The sequence below is a fragment of the Cherax quadricarinatus genome, chromosome 15, assembly GCF_038502225.1.
Source record: "Cherax quadricarinatus isolate ZL_2023a chromosome 15, ASM3850222v1, whole genome shotgun sequence".
NCBI classification, from domain to species: domain Eukaryota; kingdom Metazoa; phylum Arthropoda; class Malacostraca; order Decapoda; family Parastacidae; genus Cherax; species Cherax quadricarinatus.
In genome coordinates, this window is record NC_091306.1 from 17,196,038 (window position 1) to 17,217,623 (window position 21,586).

General features: G+C 41.2%; 1 protein-coding gene across 1 annotated transcript; it reads left to right on the forward strand.

Annotated features, from left to right (window-relative positions):
• The first annotated feature begins 7,621 nt into the window (after nt 1-7,621).
• On the forward strand, nt 7,622-15,218 carry LOC128692170 (RWD domain-containing protein 1). Its single transcript, XM_053781249.2, has 5 exons — nt 7,622-7,805; nt 10,639-10,853; nt 11,980-12,123; nt 13,001-13,190; nt 14,551-15,218. Exons 1-5 carry the CDS (start codon nt 7,733-7,735, stop codon nt 14,664-14,666), a joined length of 738 nt encoding a protein of 245 aa, XP_053637224.1. The 5' UTR covers nt 7,622-7,732; the 3' UTR covers nt 14,667-15,218.
• Nucleotides 15,219-21,586: the final 6,368 nt, after the last annotated feature.

Below are 21,586 nucleotides of genomic sequence, written 5' to 3' on the forward strand. Positions count from 1 at the left end.
TCTTCATAGGACATTCCCCTTAGCTCTGGAACTAACCTTGTTGCAAACCTTTGTACTTTCTCTAGTTTCTTGACGTGCTTTATCAAGTGCGGGTTCCAAACAGGTGCTGCATACTCCAGTATGGGCCTGACATACACGGTGTACAGTGTCTTGAATGATTCCTTGCTAAGGTATCGGAATGCTGTTCTCAGGTTTGCCAGGCGCCCATATGCTGCAGCAGTTATCTGATTGATGTGTGCTTCCGGAGACATGCTCGGTGTTATACTCACCCCAAGATCTTTCTCCTTGAGTGAGGTTTGCAGTCTTTGTCCACCTAGCCTATACTCTGTCTGCGGTCTTCTGTGCCCTTCCCCTATCTTCATGACTTTGCATTTGGCAGGATTAAATTCGAGAAGCCATTTGCTGGACCAGGTGTCCAGTCTGTCCAGGTCTCTTTGAAGTCCTGCCTGGTCCTCATCAGATTTAATTCTCCTCATTAACTTCACATCATCTGCAAACAGGGACACTTCTGAGTCTAACCCTTCCGTCATGTCGTTCACATATACCAAAAATAGCACTGGTCCTAAGACCGACCCCTGTGGGACCCCGCTCGTCACAGGTGCCCACTGTGATACGTCATTACGTACCATGACTCGTTGTTGCCTCCCTGTCAGGTATTCTCTGATCCATTGCAGTGCCCTTCCTGTTATATGCGCCTGATGCTCTAGCTTCTGCACTAATCTCTTGTGAGGAACTGTGTCAAAGGCCTTCTTGCAGTCCAAGAAGATGCAATCAACCCACCCCTCTCTCTCTTGTCTTACTTCTGTTATTTTATCATAAAACTCCAGAAGGTTTGTGACACAGGATTTGCCTTCCGTGAATCCGTGCTGGTTGGCATTTATACTCCTGTTCCGTTCCAGGTGCTCCACCACTCTCCTCCTGATAATCTTCTCCATAATTTTGCATACTATACACGTCAATGACACAGGTCTATAGTTTAGTGCCTCTTTTCTGTCTCCTTTTTTGAAAATGGGAACTACATTTGCTGTCTTCCATACCTCAGGTAGTTGCCCAGTTTCCAGGGATGTGTTGAAGATTGTGGTAAGTGGTACACACAACATATCTGCTCCCTCTCTAAGGACCCATGGAGAGATGTTGTCCGGTCCCATTGCCTTTGAGGTATCGATGTCCCTTAGCAGTTTCTTTACCTCCTCCTCATCTGTATGTATGTCGTCCAACACTTGTTGGTGTATTCCTTGTTGGTGTCCCCATCTGGTCTGTCCCCCCAGAGTCCTTCCTGTCTCTACTGTAAATACTTCCTTAAATCTCGTGTTGAGCTCCTCACATACCTCTTGATCGTTTCTTGTGAGTTCCCCACCTTCTTTCCTCAGCCTTATCACCTGGTCCTTGACTGTTGTCTTCTTCCTAATGTGGCTATACAGCAGTTTCGGGTCAGATTTGACTTTCGATGCTATGTCGTTTTCATACTGTCTCTGGGCCTCCCTCCTTATCTGTGCATACTCGTTTCTGGCTCTTCTACTAATCTCCTTGTTTTCCTGGGTCCTATGCCTCCTGTACCTTTTCCATTCTCTGTTGCACTTAGCTTTTGCCTCCCTACACCTTCGGGTAAACCAAGGACTCGTCTTGGTCTTCCTATTATTTCTGTTTCCCTTGGGAACAAAACTTTCCTCTGCCTCCTTGCACTTTGTTGCCACATATTCCATCATCTCGTTTACTGATTTTCCTACCATTTCTCTGTCCCACTGAACCTCCTGCAGGAAGTTTCTCATACCTGTGTAGTCCCCCCTTTTGTAGTTTGGCCTGTCCCCTTCAGTTCCTGTTCCCTTCTCCACTTGTAACTCTACTATATAGTCAAAACTCAGAACCACATGATCGCTAGCTCCAAGGGGCCTCTCGTAAGTGATGTCCTCGATGTCTGAACTGCTCAGGGTGAACACAAGATCCAGTCTTGCTGGCTCATCCTCCCCTCTCTCTCTGGTTGTGTCCCTGACATGTTGATGCATGAGGTTTTCAAGTACCACATCCATCATCTTTGCTCTCCATGTTTCGGGACCCCCATGTGGCTCCAGGTTTTCCCAGTCGATCTCCCTGTGGTTGAAATCGCCCATTACCAGTAGCTTTGCTCTGCTCGAGTGAGCTCTTCTTGCCACCTCAGCCAGTGTGTCCACCATCACCCTGTTGTTTTCTTCGTACTCCTCTCTTGGCCTCCTGCAGTTCTGTGGTGGGTTATACATCACTCCAATGACTACTTTATGTGTGTGTGTGTGTGTGTGTGTGTGTGTGTGTGTGTGTGTACTCACCTATTTGTGGTTGCAGGGGTCGAGTCACAGCTCCTGGCCCCTGTGTGAGTGTGTCTTGGACGAATCCTTACTGAGGTATCGGAACACTATCCGTAGGTTTGCCAGGCGCCCGTATGCTGCAGCAGTTATCTGGTTGATGTGCGCCTCAGGAGATATGCTCGGTGTTATACTCACCCCCAGATCTTTTTCCTTGAGTGAGGTTTGCAGACTTTGGCCATCTAAACTATATTGTGTCTGCGGTCTTCTTTGCCCTTCCCCAATCTTCATGACTTTGCATTTGGCTGGATTAAACTCAAGGAGCCAGTTGCTGGACCAGGCTTGTAGCCTGTCCAGGTCTCTTTGTAGTCCTGCCTGATCCTCATCCGATTTGATTCTTCTCATTAACTTCACATCATCCGCAAACAAGGACACTTCTGAGTCTATCCCTTCCGTTATGTCATTCACATATACCAAGAACAGCACAGGTCCTAGGACTGACCCCTGTGGAACCCCGCTTGTCACAGGCGCCCACACTGACACCTCGTCACGTACCATGGCTCGTTGTTGCCTCCCTGTCAGGTATTCTCTGATCCATTGCAGTGCCTTTCCTGTTATGTGTGCCTGATCCTCTAGCTTTTGCAGTAACCTCTTGTGAGGAACTGTGTCGAAGGCCTTCTTGCAGTCCAAAAAAATGCAGTCGATCCACCCCTCTCTCTCTTGTCTTACTTCTGTCACCTTGTCATAAAACTCTAGTAGGTTTGTGACACAGGATTTTCCCTCCCTGAAACCATGCTGGTTGTCAACTATACACTTATTTCTTTCCAGGTGCTCCACCACTCTCCTCCTGATGATCTTCTCCATGACCTTGCATACTATACACGTTAGTGATACAGGTCTGTAGTTTAGTGCCTCATGCCTGTCTCCCTTTTTAAAAATTGGGACTACATTTGCCATCTTCCATACATCGGGGAGTTGCCCAGTTTCAAATGATGTGTTGAAGATCTTTGTTAATGGTACACACAATATATCTGCTCCCTCTTTAAGGACCCATGGAGAGATGTTGTCTGGTCCCACCGCCTTTGAGGTGTCAAGTTCGCATAGCAGCTTCTTCACCTCCTCCTTGGTTATATGTACCTCATCCAGCACTTGCTGGTGCACCCCCCTGCTCTGATTTCCTGGAGTCCTACTGGTTTCCACTGTAAATACTTCTTTAAATCTCGTGTTGAGCTCCTGACATACCTCCCGGTCGTTTCTTGTGAATTCCCCATCACCCTTCCTCAGTCTGATTACCTGGTCCTTGACTGTTGTTTTCCTCCTGATGTGGCTGTACAACAGCTTCGGGTCAGTCTTGACTTTCGATGCTATGTCATTTTCGTATTGCCGCTGAGCCTCCCTTCTTATCTGTGCATATTCGTTTCTGGCTCTTCGGCTAATCTCTTTATTTTCCTGAGTTCTCTGTCTTCTGTACCTTTTCCATTCTCTAATACACCTAGTTTTTACCTCCCTACACCTTTGGGTGAACCAAGGACTCGTTCTGTTCTTCCCATTATTTCTGTTTCCCTTGGGAACAAACCTCTCCTCTGCCTCCTTGCATTTTGTTGCCACATAGTCCATCATTTCTTGTACTGGTTTTCCTGTCAGTTCCCTCTCCCACTGAATGTCTTGAAAGAAGTTCCTCAAGCCTGAGTAGTTCCCCCTTTTGTAGTTTGGTTTTCCCACCCTATTCCTGCTGCTCTCTCCACTTGGAGCTCAACTATGTAGTCGAAGCACAGAACCACATGATCACTAGCTCCCAGGGGCCTTTCATACATGATATCCTCGATGTCAGAACTACTCAAGGTGAATACAAGGTCCAGTCTTGCTGGTTCATCATCTCCTCTCTCTCTCTCTGGTAGTGTCTCTAACATGTTGATGCATGAGGTTTTCCAGTACCACATCCATCATCTTGGCTCTCCATGTTTCGGGACCCCCATGGGGCTCCAGGTTTTCCCAGTCAATCTCCTTGTGATTGAAATCACCCATAACTAGTAACTTTGCTCCCCCCATGTGTGCTCTCCTGGCCACCTCGGCTAGTGTGTCGACCATTGCTCTGTTGCTCTCATCGTATTCTTCTCTTGGCCTCCTGCAGTTCTGTGGTGGGTTGTACATTACTGCAATTATCACCTTATGTCCCTCGGACTGGATTGTTCCTACTAAGTAGTCCCTTTCGCCCGTGCCATCCATTCCTTCCATTTTCTCAACCCCCACTGGTTTTTAATGAGCAGTGCAACTCCTCCTCCCCCTCTCCTTCCTCTGCCTTTCCTGAGGATTTGATATCCGGATGGAAAGATTGAATCTGTTATTATTCTGGTGAGTTTTGTTTCTGTGAGTGCTATTATGTCTGAGGATGTCTCCTCATACTTATTTGTGTGTGTGTGTGTGTGTGTGTGTGTGTGTGTGTGTGTGTGTGTGTGTGTGTGTGTGTACTCACCTATTTGTACTCACCTATTTGTGGTTGCAGGGGTCGAGTCCTAGCTCCTGGCCCCGCCTCTTCACCGGTTGCTACTAGGCCCTCTCTCTCCCCGCTCCATGAGCTTTATCAAACCTCGTCTTAAAACTGTGTATGGTTCCTGCCTCCACTACGTCATTTTCTAGGCTATTCCACTGCCTTACAACTCTATGACTGAAGAAATACTTCCTACTATCTCTCTGACTCATTTGTGTCTTCAACTTCCAATTGTGGCCTCTTGTTTCTGTGTCCCCTCCCTGGAACATCCTGTCCTTGTCCACCTTGTCTATTCCACGCAGTATTTTATATGTCGTTATCATGTCTCCCCTGACCCTCCTGTCCTCCAGTGTCGTCAGGCCGATTTCCCTTAATCTTTCTTCATAGGACATTCCCCTTAGCTCTGGAACTAACCTTGTTGCAAACCTTTGTACTTTCTCTAGTTTCTTGACGTGCTTTATCAAGTGCGGGTTCCAAACAGGTGCTGCATACTCCAGTATGGGCCTGACATACACGGTGTACAGTGTCTTGAATGATTCCTTACTAAGGTATCGGAATGCTGTTCTCAGGTTTGCCAGGCGCCCATATGCTGCAGCAGTTATCTGATTGATGTGTGCTTCCGGAGACATGCTCGGTGTTATACTCACCCCAAGATCTTTCTCCTTGAGTGAAGTTTGCAGTCTTTGGCCACCTAGCCTATACTCTGTCTGTGGTCTTCTGTGCCCTTCCCCTATCTTCATGACTTTGCATTTGGCAGGATTAAATTCGAGAAGCCATTTGCTGGACCAGGTGTCCAGTCTGTCCAGGTCTCTTTGAAGTCCTGCCTGGTCCTCATCAGATTTAATTCTCCTCATTAACTTCACATCATCTGCAAACAGGGACACTTCTGAGTCTAACCCTTCCGTCATGTCGTTCACATATACCAAAAATAGCACTGGTCCTAGGACCGACCCCTGTGGGACCCCGCTCGTCACAGGTGCCCACTGTGATACATCATTACGTACCATGACTCGTTGTTGCCTCCCTGTCAGGTATTCTCTGGTCCATTGCAGTGCCCTTCCTGTTATATGCGCCTGATGCTCTAGCTTCTGCACTAATCTCTTGTGAGGAACTGTGTCAAAGGCCTTCTTGCAGTCCAAGAAGATGCAATCAACCCACCCCTCTCTCTCTTGTCTTACTTCTGTTATTTTATCATAAAACTCCAGAAGGTTTGTGACACAGGATTTGCCTTCCGTGAATCCGTGCTGGTTGGCATTTATACTCCTGTTCCGCTCCAGGTGCTCCACCACTCTCCTGATAATCTTCTCCATAATTTTGCATACTATACACGTCAATGACACAGGTCTATAGTTTAGTGCCTCTTTTCTGTCTCCTTTTTTGAAAATGGGAACTACATTTGCCGTCTTCCATACCTCAGGTAGTTGCCCAGTTTCCAGGGATGTGTTGAAGATTGTGGTAAGTGGTACGCACAACATATCTGCTGTGTGTGTGTGTGTGTGTGTGTGTGTGTGTGTGTGTGTGTGTATGTGTGTGTATGTGTGTGTACTCACCTAATTGTGGTTGCAGGGGTCGAGACTCAGCTCCTGGCCCTGCCTCTTCACTGACCGCTATTGGGTCCTCCCTCTCCCTGCTCCATGAGCTTTATCATACCTCGTCTTAAAACTATTTATGGTTCCTGCCTCCAGTGCATTGCTTGCCAGACTATTCCACTTCCTAACAACTCTGCGGCTGAAGAAATACTTCCTAACATCCCTCTAACTCATCTGAGTCTTCAGCTTCCAATTGTGACCCCTTGTTTCTGTGTCCCATCTCTGGAACATCCTGTCTCTGTCCACCTTGTCTTTTCCACGCAGTATTTTGTATGTCGTTATCATGTCTCCCCTGACCCTCCTGTCCTCCAGCGTCGTCAGACCGATTTCCCTTAACCTTTCTTCATATGACATTCCCCTTAGCTCTGTGTGTGTGTGTGTGCTCACCTAGTTGAGGTTGCAAGGGTCGAGTCCAAGCTCCTGGCCCCGCCTCTTCACTGGTCGCCACTAGGTCATTCTCTCTGAACCATGAGTTTTATCGTACCTCTGCTTAAAGCTATGTATGGATCCTGCCTCCACTACATCTCTTCCCAAACTATTCCACTTCCTGACTACTCTGTGGCTGAAGAAATGCTTCCTAACATCCCTGTTATATAAAAATCCCTTGTTATGCTCAGCATTTCGGGCAAATTAGGTCAGTATCCCAGGATGCGACCCACACCAGTTAACTAACACCCAGGTACCCATTTTACTGATGGTTTTGAATCTGTCTCTTCCGTCATGTCATTCACATATACCAGAAACAGTACCGTTAATCTAAAGGTCTGAGTTAAAGTGCTCATTTATTTAACAGGTTACAATAGGAGAGGTTAGGGTATTTGGCTAGAATTTTTGGTAGTTAAGTCAGTATAGATTAAAAGTTTCAGAAATTTCTTGAGCATCTGAGCAAATGATATCAATGGATGTGCTATTAAATGCAGCAGAGAGGATGATTATCAAGAACTGACATAAAACACTTTCTAACATCTTTCAATTTGGTTATTCATGCATGAAACACATTTCGATAAAAAATTATATAAAATTTTATGGCAATGTTACACTGATAAAAAGAGTGTTTCTGTCCGAACCCCCCAGTCGGTGGCAATACTATCGACTGAAAAAATGTACCTCAATTTATGGCATTTATTATGCTTTATCTTATAAAAAAAATACACCATGTGATCCGTTTTCTAATTTTAGATGTATTTTTCTGATTTAGCTTTGTCTGTACTTTTAATAAAACATTGTTTAATGTTGGGCAAATCCTCTTGCTATTATTCGGACACTGGATCGCCAGGAACCAAAACAGTGGAGTGGCAACACGCTGCTGCTGCTGCTGTTGCTCCCACCCATATTTATCATATTCTGTAATATATGCTTTATTCTCGTCCACATTTACGATGACGGACTATAAGGAGGAGCAGAATAACGAAGTGGAAGCTCTAGAATCTATATATCCAGAGGAATTTGAGAGTAAGTTTTAACTCCGGGAGCTATACCTAGGACTGTATATGCCATTTCTTCATGAAGTTTAGGGTGTCTTACTGTATATCTTTTTGAAATTTGTGTTATAATATTGTATTAGGTAGTTATTTGGCACAAATTTCTCCATTTGGAAATGCTACGAGTTTTTCACCAAAATATTTCAATTTATTCATCGATTCTGGTATGATGACCCCTCAAGGAAGGTTCCTTGATGTTGGTGAGGGGCTCTTGATTTAGAGAATTGGATCTGTGCTCCAGTTTCCCGAATTAAGCCTGAATGCCTTCCACATCCCCCCCCCCCTGGCGCTGTATAATCCTCCGGGTTTAGCGCTTCCCCCTTGATTATAATAATAATAATAATCTGGTATGATGACAGATCACGTGTAGTTTATTTAACATTTTATTGGATGGTATAATTATGAGGAAGTGCAACAACACTAAGGGCGTATGAACAACTAGAACACCAGTTTTTTTTTTTTTTGTACCCATGCGGAAATATACAAGTGATGAAGATGGTGTTATTTAGATTACTAACCCAGGGGAACATAACGAAGAAGCAGGCCTACTGGCCCAAGCTAGGCAGGTCCAACTTACACCCACCTGCACCCACTCATGTACCTGTCCAATATATATTGAAAGCTACCCGAAGCTCTTGTTTCACTCATCTACAACTCTACTGCCAAAGAAGTGCTTTTGTATATCATTTCTAAATCAAAATTTATCCAACTTTAATTTATTAAACCAAGTCTTGTCATGGTTAGGTATTTTATAAATACCATTTGTCCCATGATTTTTTCTGTTTTCCATTTGTGCACTTCAATCATATCTTCCATGATTCTACTCCATTCTAGAGAGTGCAAGTTCGGCACCTTTACTTCATTTTTGTTGGAAATATTTCTGATATGTGAGAATTAACTTTGTTGTCCTCTGTATATTGTTTGGCACATTTATATCCATCCTGTAACATTGAGACCAGAACTTAACATAATTAAAATCAGGCCCTAACAAGGATATACAGGTAGGTCCCGCTTTACGGTGCTATGCTTTACGGCATTTTTGCTAATGCAGCAGTTTTCAGTTATGCCTATTTTTCATTTATTCAGACTTCCTACAATAAATATATTCACCACTCACTATAAGCTGAGGACGAAAATATTTTAATGTGTGTGCTGTATATGCATTTCTTTAGGCCTAGCTCACTTAATATATGATAGTGTAAACATGTTTTCAGGCTTTTATATGTATTTAAAAGTGAAAAAAGGAGATTTCCGCATTACAGCAGTAGCCTGGAACCTAACCTGCTTGTCACAGACCAGGCCATGGGGACGTTGACCCCCAAAACCCTCTTCAGGTATAAGTGGGGCCCCTCCTGTATAAAGTTGAAGTATATATTTATGACTTCTGTTATTTATACTTCCTGATATGAAGCCAATATTTCTATTAGCTTTATTGAGAGCACTAATGTATTGTTGTGTGTTGGCTTTCAATTTCTGCTAACCAGAACTCCTAAATCTTTTTTAACATTCCCATTGACTAAGATCTACATTATTTAGCTCATAAGTGCCATTACATTGAACTGCATCTGCTGCTACTTCAACCTCAACATCAGCCTATCCAGGTCATCTGTAGCTTTCTAGTATCTTCATAAATACAGCCAGTAAATAAATGTAGCCATTTATCAAACAGGCTTATTTCCACAGGGGTCCTTTCAATGATGTCTCCCAGGTTGCAACCCATACCAGTTGGCTAACACCCAGGTTCCTACTTACCGCTAGGTGAACAAGGGCAGCAGGTTTAAGTAAGCATGCCACTCTGGGGATTGAACCCCAGTCTCTCAGTGGGCAAGCTGTGGCTTCTACCCATTGAGCCACAAGCACCATACAACATACAGCAGCATGTCATTAATAGCACTTCTTCATTTACCTTACCAAAATAAATTGTCCCCCCAAATGTGGCATAGTGGGTCTTATCTTTTCCTCCTCTATATCTGTAACTTACCGAATACCACCCAGTATCTTAAACCAGTACTCCTTACTGATGTCAGTGTATATACTCTGACCCCACCCTCCTGACATTAAACACTGTCACTGTATTAATGGTATAAAATACTGATAAGTCAATGAGTAAGAGTGAAATGCAACAATTTGGTATCTTTATTGACAAAGGATACCATACTTTTGCATATGTACCTACCTCATTCACCATTATATTGGCAAACCTTAGTAATGGATACTGACATTTTTTCTGGGAATTATTAACTTCACATTGTGTTTTATCTTATGAAAAATACTTTACACACCTCTTTCCTGTGGTTTAAATAAAACAAAATGTATGGCATGACTTAATAATTGTTTGCATTCTAGTCATGAAATAAGTATTTTCCTCTGCCCCCATATAAAATAAATGCTATTGAGCTGGTATGCTTCGATGGGTAGTAGCATAAATGTTGCACACCTTTACTTAATTTAATTGCCTCTTTGAGTCAAGAAAACCAGGAGATTCATTTCCAGATACTAACTCAAACATCTGGTGTTTTATTTGATATCACATGCATTACCCAACTCAAACAGCCACAGAGCCTGCAAGCCCAGTGATTATAATAGTTCTGAAAACTATATGTACCAGTTGATGCTTACATAAAGGCCAGGACAAGTGTCATTGTTTCTAGATATAATTAATAAGAATATGCATTTATATCTACCTATAACAAATACTTCTGTTTATTACTATACTTGTATATTTTTGTTATAATATTACACAAATAATGTATGTAGTAATTGGATAACATGATACGGTATCTTAAGATTTTTATTTCTTCCAGTTTTAGATGTAGAACCAAGACACAAATTCAGAATCAGTGTGAAATCAGAGGGTTCTGATTCTTTGGACGATATTAAAGCAGAGCCGGCAGAAATTGCCCTCATTTTTGAATATACAACCAAATATCCAGATGAGCCACCAATTATGGAGATTATTCCTGTAGAAAATGTAGATGAAGAAGAATTGGAAGATTTGCGGGAACAGTTACAGGCTCAAGTATGTTAATAATTTATATCCCTTTAAGATTAATAGATGCTGTGAAGCTTTGTACATATACTTGTATGCCATAATCCTTGCATGAAATGTTATGAGCATTGGCAAAAAAGTATGAGGAAAACATTACAAAGTTTGTGTTCAGGTAATTTACAAGGACGAAGACAGAGTCTAAGGTAGTAAAATAAGGAAAAAATAGGTTGATAAATTATATTTGTGTGAGAGATTATAAGTTATATTAATAATAGGTAAAGTAAAGATAATTTGTTTTGTGAGCAAGATAAAATTCTGCTTATATTTTACTGCTGTCCGTAATTGTATATTACTTGTAACCTCTTGAAAATTTATAGGTATGAATGATTTGTTTTCTGGCATCAAATGTATTTATCAAACGTAGTTGCATGTGTTTTTGTTCCACAGCTAAGCAAATAATTTTGTTTTTATGATGTGTCAGTTTTTTTTAAACCTTAAGCATCAGTCACTCCCAGGTTATTGGGCCCCACAAAGGAGGCTTCTTAATGCCATAGAAAGGTTCTTCATCCAGGGATTTGTACCTACCTTCCCATACCTGACTCAAACCTGAATGCTTCCCATTCCCCTAGGTACTGTAAGATAAAATTTGTTTGGATTTTTAACCCGGAGGGTTAACCATCCAGGATAACCCAAGAAAGTCATCGGGGACTGTCTGTCTGATTTCGATTGAGGTCCTTCAGTCTTGTCCCCCAGGATGTGATCCATTCCAGGTGACTAACACCCAGGTACCTATTTACTGCTTGGTGAACAGGGACAGCAAGTGTAAGGAAACATGCCCAATGTTTCTACTCATACCAGGAATTGCCCCACAGACACTTGGTGTATCCCTATGGGTTTTGCACTTTCCCATGTAATAACAGTCAGGTTACTAGCTTGAGACATTAGCAAGCAAAAAGTTTAATATTTTATATATATATATTTTTTTTCATTTAAACCTGTGATCAAATATTTATGTAATTTTTTTTCTGCATATCTATATATACAGTATATAGTAAGCTGTCTTATACTTTTGAGCAAGATATATCCCTCGTGCTATTACAGTTTTGCGTAAGTTTTACTGATATGTTACCCATGTTAATACAAAATTACTTTACAGTGTGAAGAAAACCTAGGTATGGTGATGGTGTTCACATTAGTTTCATATTCTGTGGAGTGGCTAAATACACATATGGAAGAATTGGCACAGAGAGCAAAAGAGGAATTTGAACGTAAGAAAAGGGAACAAGAGGAAGCAGAACGGGTGAGTCTGTACATTATTTGTAATTATTTGCAAATGAAGACTTCATTTAAGAGATAGATATCAATCTTAACTTCGAAGCTGAAGACCAGGAAGATTCTTGGAATTAGACAATTGAAAGGTGAGTATACATGATGCTCATTTTCATTATACAGTCAGACCCCAGAATTCGTGTGCTTCATAATCCATGTGATTTGTTTTTACAATTATTTTTACATTAGGCCATTTTGTAGATTTATTTTTTTTTATCACATCAGCCATTTCCCACCAAGACAGGGTGACCCGAAAAAGAAGAAACACTTATCACTTACTCCATCACTGTCTTGCCAGAAGGATGCTGATACTACAGTTCAAAATTGCAAATGTTCCTCCCCCCTCCCTCATTCCTGCAGAGTGCAGGCACTGTACTTCTCATCTTCATTATTTTCTTGCTTAAACATGACCCCCTAAATAAAAAATATCCATTTGATTTCACTCAAAATGCACTCATTCATTCTTATTAATCTCAATATTTAGTAGAGTAGATAAGAGCAATATTTAAAGAGATATAGCTGAAGAACATGCAAAATTTATCTTTTATCCTCAGATTTTGGACTTGATCACCACCTGGAACCTAAACTTCCCGAATTATGAGGTTCAGCTGCATACTTTGTTGTTTTATTATTACTTCTTACATTGTATTTTAATTAATCCTTTCTTTTCCCTTTTTTCTCTCTGCATTCTTCACTTGAATGTACTTACTCAATCCCCAGCCTTTACATTCTTGTTTTTTTTTGTAAGTGATTACTACACAGATGGCCTAATAGATAGGTTGGAATTTTGGGGCAGATATTTCAAGGTCATCTATAACCTGTTAATGGTTAATATCTCATCCTTACAGAAAAAGTTCGAAGGCACAAGAGTGACAGTGGAAACATTTTTAGCATGGAAGGCAAGATTTGATTTTGAGATTGCTACACTGCGATCAGAAAGAGAAAAGGAGGACGAAAAAAATAAGAAATTAACAGGACGTGAATTATTCCAAACGGACCAGACTCTAAACGAATCTGACCTGAGCTTCTTGGGTGATGGTAAATTTATCTTATAATTAATTTTTTTACTTTTTTCTTTTATGTGGTATGTAGTGCTTTTTAACCCTTTCACTGTTGAGACCCCTGCTTGCAAACTTGCTCTCAGTGTCGAAGAATTTAAAAAAAAAAAAAAATTCTTATGAAATGATAGAGAATCTTTTCCTGATGGTAATGAAACCAAAGGTATGAAATTTGATGGAAAACTTGCAGAATTAGGCTCTTGCAAAGTTAGCGGTCTCAGCAATATTTACGTATTGGCGATTTCACTCACTTTGAACCCTGTTTTGGGTCAATTTCTTTGTTCCAGTCGACTATATTTATAGCAATTTTGTTAGAACTTCTTCTGTTCTATCGATTGAATACAAGGAACCTCCCATTTACCTATTTAAACTACCCAGTAAAGTGATTAGAATTTGGTAATGTAGCCAATTTCATACAAAATTCAAGAAAGGCCAATTTCAATACAGTTTGGAATAAACAATGCAGACATTTCTGGCACTAAAATAACATTTTCTGTGTTCATTAGTCACATCTCCAGGCCCCTCTTATATTACACTTACTTTACATTTTTAATATTTTATTTTTTTATTATCACACCGGCCGATTCCCACCAAGGCAGGGTGGCCCGAAAAAGAAAAACTTTCACCATCATTCACTCCATCACTGTCTTGCCAGAAGGGTGCTTTACACTACATTTTTAATATTCACACAAAAAATAGAAGATTTACTGTTATGCAGACTACTGCATTATTATAAAAATGGTATAAATTATATTAGCACATTTGTGAAAGCACATTAGACCCATCAGTTGACATGTATTGGACACATGATATGTTTTGTTTACTCTTAAACATTGGAAAAATCAAACATTTCCACTACTTTGAGCTCAATTTCAAGGTATTTTCAGTCTATAAACCATTCAAAATCATCTCTATTTCTGTAATAGATCTTCCGTTCTATCAAATGAGACCAAGAAAACGAGAATACAGCCATAAATATGTTGCTGTTTTAAACCAAATTTTTTTTTTTCTCATTATGCACTGCATCCTGCAGGATTTTTTTTTTATATTGTGCACGCTGACCATGCAGACCCATTCTCTCATATGTAGGTCTACCAGGTACCCCTCGCAAGATCAGAAGCCACTAGGATTTTGCCGTAGTATTATGGGACCGACACTGGCTTCAAAGCCGTAATATTACAGGACTGAAAGTGAAAGGGTTAAAGAAATTACATTTGAGATCCAGAATTCTCATGTAGGCAGGCTGTTCTCATTCAGTGATAAAACATTTTTATTGACTTTTTAATCTTGATTCATTTAAAATTTAGAGATTTTTTAATCACATTTCCTCTTTTTTGCAGGTGAAGGAGAAGTTACAGTAGATGAAAGCCTATTCCAAGACCTAGAAGACCTTGATCTTGATGATGAGGATGATGATGATTATGTGCCTGGCATGGATGAAGATATCTCTGACTAGGAGTTTTTTAATTAAACGACAGAACAGACAAGGTTCATCATTACTTGTAAATCCATCAAATCATTGCTTTGTCACTCATTTCATTCTTAGAAAAAATACTACAATAATAGGTATGGCAATAACATGCAATTTTTTTGACAGGTGTGCAAAATATGCTTTAAACAAATTACGAGGTATTGGAAGGACTTTCGTACTGGCTGTATTGGTGGAATATTGCTGGTTCTTTGAAAAAAAAAAAAGTAAAAATTATAATAATTAGTGATTATTTAAAAATCTTAATCTTTCTTTTATATTATAAAAATATGGCCATAACTAAAATTTACAAGAACAAAAAAGTTCAGGTGAAAGTTTTATAACTTTCACAAAAATAAGTCCAGCTACCCTTACACAATTTTTGAATATGTAAGAGGTTTCATCCTTCCACTATTGGTACTAACTTGCATAATTATCAAAGAATAAGAATTATTTATACAAGAATGTTTTAGAATTTGTCAGTTACTGACCAGTAATACTGCTGACAGTTTTTATTCAAATAAAATTATATTGATATGAGATGACATGTATTTATCAATATCCTTTGATGTCATGTTTCCTTTGAGAGAGGTCATAAATTGCATACTTCCCAGATATTAAACCATCTTAAAGGTACTGGTGAGGTGCTCTTTATCTAAGGAGCTGGACTAGTGCTCTGATTCCTTGAAATGAGCCTGAATACCTATGGGTTAACCCCACGTTCTCTGTGAATGAAAGACTATTCAAGTACTTGAGACTTAAAAAGAGCACTTTTAAACATTTGCTGAAGAATGCTGAGTATTGATTCCACAGTCTAATAAAAATAAATTGCCTCTGCACTGTGAGCCCCTCTAGGAAAGTTGCTTTATGCCAGAGAGGAGCTTGTTCCATGGAATTGGACCTGCTTCTCCTTTCTTGGATGAAACCTGATTGCCTCTAAGACACTATGACTTTATAGGTTAAACTCTTCCCATGAATGTAATAATCCACCTACTTCCTCTCGGTTTTCACCCAGGAAAATACTAGCGATATTCCTGAAATAATAGATTATGTAGAACAGGATGATGATAAACTATGTACGATTGCGGTAACTAGTGACATGGTCCTCAGACAAATAGAGAAACTAAAACCTAACAAATCCCCAGGCCCTGATGAACTGTTTGCAAGGGTGTTAAAGGAATGTAAAGAGGAACTTAGCATACCTTTGGCTAATCTTTTTAACATATCACTACAAACTGGCATAGTGCCTGATAAGTGGAAAATGGCAAATGTAATACCTATTTACAAGGCAGGTGACAGGTCCTTGGCTTCGAACTATAGACCAATAAGCCTTGCCTCCATAGTCGGAAAATTTATGGAATCGATAATTGCCGAAGCAATTCGTAGCCATCTTGACAGGCACAGATTGATGAATGAATCTCAACACGGTTTTAAAGGGGCGTTCCTGTCTTACGAATTTACTAATTTTTTTCACTAAGGTGTTTGAGGAGGTAGATCATGGTAATGAATATGATAGTGTATATGGACTTCAGTAAGGCTTTCGATAGAGTTCCACACCAGAGGCTATTGAGGAAACTTAAGGCACACGGAATAGGAGGAGAAATTTTTTCCTGGGTAGAGGCATGGCTGACAAATAGACAGCAGAGAGTTTGCATAAATGGGGAGAAATCGGAATGGGGGCACGTCACAAGCGGTGTTCCTCAGGGGTCAGTGTTGGGCCCGTTGTTCACAATTTACATAAACGACAGATGAGGGAATAAATAGCGACATAAGCAAATTTGCTGATGACACCAAAATAGGCCGTCCAATTCATTCTAATGAGGACACTAGAGCACTCCAGGATGATTTGAATAGACTGATGCAATGGTCGGAGAAGTGGCAGATGCAGTTTAATATTGACAAATGCAAAGTTCTAAATATTGGACAGGTAAATAACCATGCCACAAACTAAATGTAGACCTTAATACTACTGATTGCGAAAAGGATTTAGGAGTTCTGGTTAGCAGTAATTTAAAGCCAAGACAACAGAGCATTAGTGTTCGCAATAAAGCTAACAGAATTCTTGGCTTCATATCTAGAAGTATAAATAATAGAAGTCCTCAGGTTGTTCAACTATATATCCTTGGTTAGGCCTGATTTAGACTATGCTGCTCAGTTCTGGTTACCGTATTACAGAATGGATATAAATGCTCTGGAAAACGTACAGAGGAGGATGACAAAGATGATCCCATGTATCAGAAATCTTCCCTATGAGGATAGACTGAGGGCCCTGAATCTGCACTCTCGAAAGGCGTAGAATTAGGGGGGATATGATCGAGGTGTATAAATGGAAAACAGGAATGAAGGGGATGTAAATAGTATGCTGAAAATTTCCAGCCAAGACAGGACTCGCAGCAATGGTTTCAAGTTGGAAAAATTCAGATTCAGGAAGGATATAGGAAAGCACTGGTTTGGTAACAGTTGTGGATGAGTGGAACAAACTCCCGAGTACAGTTATTGAGGCTAAAACGTTGTGTAGTTTTAAAAATTGATTAGATAAATACACGAGTGGGTGTGGGTGGGTGTGAGTTGGACCTGACTAGCTTGTGCTGCTGGGTCTGGTGCAGTGCTCCATTCTTGAGTGGAGATGACCAGACTGGGTGGGTCATTGAGCTAATCTGGGGAAGGGGGATATGGACCTGCTCTGCATGGGTCAGTAGGCCTGTCGCAGTGTTCCTTTATGTTCTTATGAATGTTTAGAAAGTTAACTGCCTTAGAGTGTGAAAGTAGGAAATAGAAACAAAAAAAATGGTACACAAAAAGTTTTGGTAATGTGAAAACTAGTGTTCATTACAAAGGTGGATTTATTTCATGTACAATAATCATTACAAAAGAATTTGGATGGGAAAATGTCTATTTATATAATTTATGAAATAAGGATTTCCTTCAGGAAGAGTGCCTTTATTCTGTTGAAGGCCTCTTGGATTCAAAGTATTTAGGTTACTCATCCCTTAATTGGTCCTTCATGGGAGGTGCCTTGATGTCAGTGATCCAAGGAGTTGAACTTGCCCTCCTTTTCCTTGGATCAAACCTGATTGCCTCAAATTTCCTTAGGTACTATATGATCCCTGCAGGTGTAGTGCTCCCTCCATGAATGTAATAAATCCCCTTCCTTGGAGCTTACCTAATTACCAAATTCCTCATGGGCTGTATTACAACCCAGGTTTCCAAATGGCCTGTTACCCCGGGTGTAATGGGAGCAAATAAACACAGTAGAAAAAGTTTACTTATATTATCCTTCACCAATTTAGAACAGCAATATGTACAGTGATAAGTATAGTGCACTCCACGGTAAGCAAAGCAGAAATAGAAGCCACAAGATAGCAGACCGTGCTTCAACCAGCTCTAGAATGGAAATGACAAGGGCAGACAGGAGAGCGGTACCCACATAACCTCTGCGATTGCCAAAACCTTCTTATTGGCTAGAACCTGGTCACTAGTTGAACGACGGGGCCCCATCATCAACTCTTAGCAACCTGGTTCGCTGGTTGGGGGAGATAGCCTGTAAATGAGGGTGTACATGCGCCGAATAAAGGTTACGTACTCTTTGCATGCCACACCCCCACCCCGAGAATGCTCAGGATTAGGCTGCCACCTCCCAGTGGTAACCGTGCCGCCATGGCACAAAATAATGGGATCGCCTTTCCTCTCCACCATCCAACTCTTAGATAGAGCTCAGCTTCTCGTGACCAAAAGCCAAACCCTAAACTTAGAGTGAGACAGCAGTCAGACAGGCTAGCATAGGTCCAAGATACAGGTGGACGGTAGCCCGCATCCCCTCACTAAAAAAAAAAACCCTACACCAGGGGATAAAAAAAAGAGCATGAAAAGGGGTTACCACAAATAACATCCTAACCTAAATAATATTAGACTCTAGATAAAGAGTCTGCCAACATTTTCTTTGCCGGCAATATATTTAATAGAAATATTGTAGGGCTGCAGCCTTAGCGTCCAGCGCATAAGCCTTGTGTTGTGGTTCTTCATGGCTTGGAGATATACTAGAGGATTGTGATCACTGTAGACCGACCACCTGCGATGTCTGGCCCACAAACATCGAAATGCTCCAAAGCCAGTACCAGCACGAGGGCTTCTTTTTCAATGGTAGAATAAGCCCTCTGATGCGGCTGGAACTTGGCTGAAAAGTATGCTACAACTCCTTGTTCCCGATTTGTAATAGTACTGCCCCAACCCCAGACTCGCAAGCATCAACCTGTAATGAAAAAGGTTTGGAGAAGTCTGGAGACAAGAGAATGGGTGCAGTACACAATCTTTTTGCTTTATTAAAAGCAGTGTTACAGTCTGACGTCCAATTAAAGGGAACTTTTTGACTGGCAAGAGAGGTAAGAGGGGCTACAATATCTGAGAAATTCTTACAGAATCTTCTGTAAAATCCTATCATGCCTAGGAAACGTTGAAGAAATTTCCTATCATGAGGAACTGGATAATCTTTAATAGAAAGAACTTTAGCAAGTTTAGGTGCAACTTTACCACTACCTACTTCATGGCCTAGAAAAGTGATAGTGGCCTGGCCAAAGTCAGATTTAGATAAATTAACTGTTAAATGGGAACTCTTAAAGGTCTCAAAAAGGGCCTTAAGTCTAAGTAGGTGTTGATCCCAAGTATCAGACAACAATATCATCTAGGTACGCTGCCATGCCTTCAAGTCCTTTAATAGCCTGATGGATAAGTTTCTGGAATGAAGAGGGGGAATTTTTCATTCCGAAGGGGGTAACTATTGATAATGACCTCCTGGAATTACGAAGGCAGATTTCCTTCGCCTTATCTGTCAAAGGTACCTGATAGTAGCCTTTAAGGAGATCTAATTTGGACACAAAAGTAGCCTTACCCACAAAGTCAATTACGTCATCCAGACGGGGAAGAGGGTAAGCATCTGTAATTGTGACCTCGTTCACTTTACGGTAGTCTGTACACATACGAAACCCTCCATCAGCCTTCTTCACAAGGATGCACGGTGAAGCCCATGGACTAGATGACTCCTCCACTAAACCATGCTTTAACAAAAATTCTACTTCCTGCTGAAGCAGCCTTTGCTTTTCAGGATTAGCTCTGTAGGGGGAGAGTTTAATTGGTTTAGAGTTTCCCACATCTACATCATGGTAACCTAACGTACATTTTTTCGGCATTTATTTTTATTTTATTATCACACCGGCCGATTCCCACCAAGGCAGGGTGGCCCGAAAAAGAAAAACTTTCACCATCATTCACTCCATCACTGTCTTGCCAGAAGGGTGCTTTACACTACAGTTTTTAAACTGCAACATTAACACCCCTCCTTCAGAGTGCAGGCACTGTACTTCCCATCTCCAGGACTCAAGTCCGGCCTGCCGGTTTCCCTGAATCCCTTCATAAATGTTACTTTGCTCACACTCCAACAGCACGTCAAGTATTAAAAACCATTTGTCTCCATTCACTCCTATCAAACACGCTCACGCATGCCTGCTGGAAGTCCAAGCCCCTCGCACACAAAACCTCCTTTACCCCCTCCCTCCAACCCTTCCTAGGCCGACCCCTACCCCGCCTTCCTTCCACTACAGACTGATACACTCTTGAAGTCATTCTGTTTCGCTCCATTCTCTCTACATGTCCGAACCACCTCAACAACCCTTCCTCAGCCCTCTGGACAACAGTTTTGGTAATCCCGCACCTCCTCCTAACTTCCAAACTACGAATTCTCTGCATTATATTTACACCACACATTGCCCTCAGACATGACATCTCCACTGCCTCCAGCCTTCTCCTCGCTGCAACATTCATCACCCACGCTTCACACCCATATAAGAGCGTTGGTAAAACTATACTCTCATACATTCCCCTCTTTGCCTCCAAGGACAAAGTTCTTTGTCTCCACAGACTCCTAAGTGCACCACTCACTCTTTTTCCCTCATCAATTTTATGATTCACCTCATCTTTCATAGACCCATCCGCTGACACGTCCACTCCCAAATATCTGAATACGTTCACCTCCTCCATACTCTCTCCCTCCAATCTGATATTCAATCTTTCATCACCTAATCTTTTTGTTATCCTCATAACCTTACTCTTTCCTGTATTCACCTTTAATTTTCTTCTTTTGCACACCCTACCAAATTCATCCACCAATCTCTGCAACTTCTCTTCGGCATATCCGAAAAAATATTAGGATATGACTGTAGAAGCTCAGTTAAATTTGTTGCTTGCATTTCAGATAATCCCTCCATTAAAGGGCTAGGATCCTTGAGGACAGAATTTGAAAGTTTAATATTAATTTCAGAGAGTGCAAAGAGTCAGAGTAGTCCTCAGAGGTAGAGGACAGTCATTACTGGGACTATCTGGTGTATGGAAGTATTTTAATTGATTAATGTGGTAAGTTTTAGTTTTTGAGGTCTTATCAATGGGAGCTACCACATAATTTACATCAGATAATCTACTTACAATCTGCATAGGTCCCGTAAATCTAGCTTTCAAGGTGTGGCCAGGTATAGGTTCCTGCACCAACACCTTGTCTCCTGGATGGAAGGAGCGGAATTGTGCACTTCTGTCATACCTCTGTTTCATCTTACTTTGAGCTGTCTTTAGGTTAGCCTTGGCTAACTGACGTGCCACCTGCAACCTTGAAGACGGATTGTAGAGTGTTGAGCTAACGTCTTCTCCCATCCATCCTTTGAGCACCCGAAGAGGACCTCGTACATTGTGCCCAAAGATCAGCTCAAAAGGACTATACCCTGTAGACTCTTGCAGTCTCTCGTACTGAGAACAGCAACAAAGGTTGTGATTCATCCCAGTCTGTAGGAAAGTGCATGCAAAAACTTATCATTGTTTTTAATGTCTGATGGAATCTTTCCAAGGCGCCTTGGGACTGAGGATGATAG

Bases quoted from the DNA above. Each gene is read 5' to 3' on its own strand.
- LOC128692170 (XM_053781249.2), top strand. From the start codon at position 7,733: ATGACGGACTATAAGGAGGAGCAGAATAACGAAGTGGAAGCTCTAGAA. The intron at 10,854-11,979 runs GTATGTTAATAA...ATTACTTTACAG, and splicing joins GGGAACAGTTACAGGCTCAA to TGTGAAGAAAACCTAGGTAT. The intron at 13,191-14,550 runs GTAAATTTATCT...TCTTTTTTGCAG, and splicing joins CCTGAGCTTCTTGGGTGATG to GTGAAGGAGAAGTTACAGTA.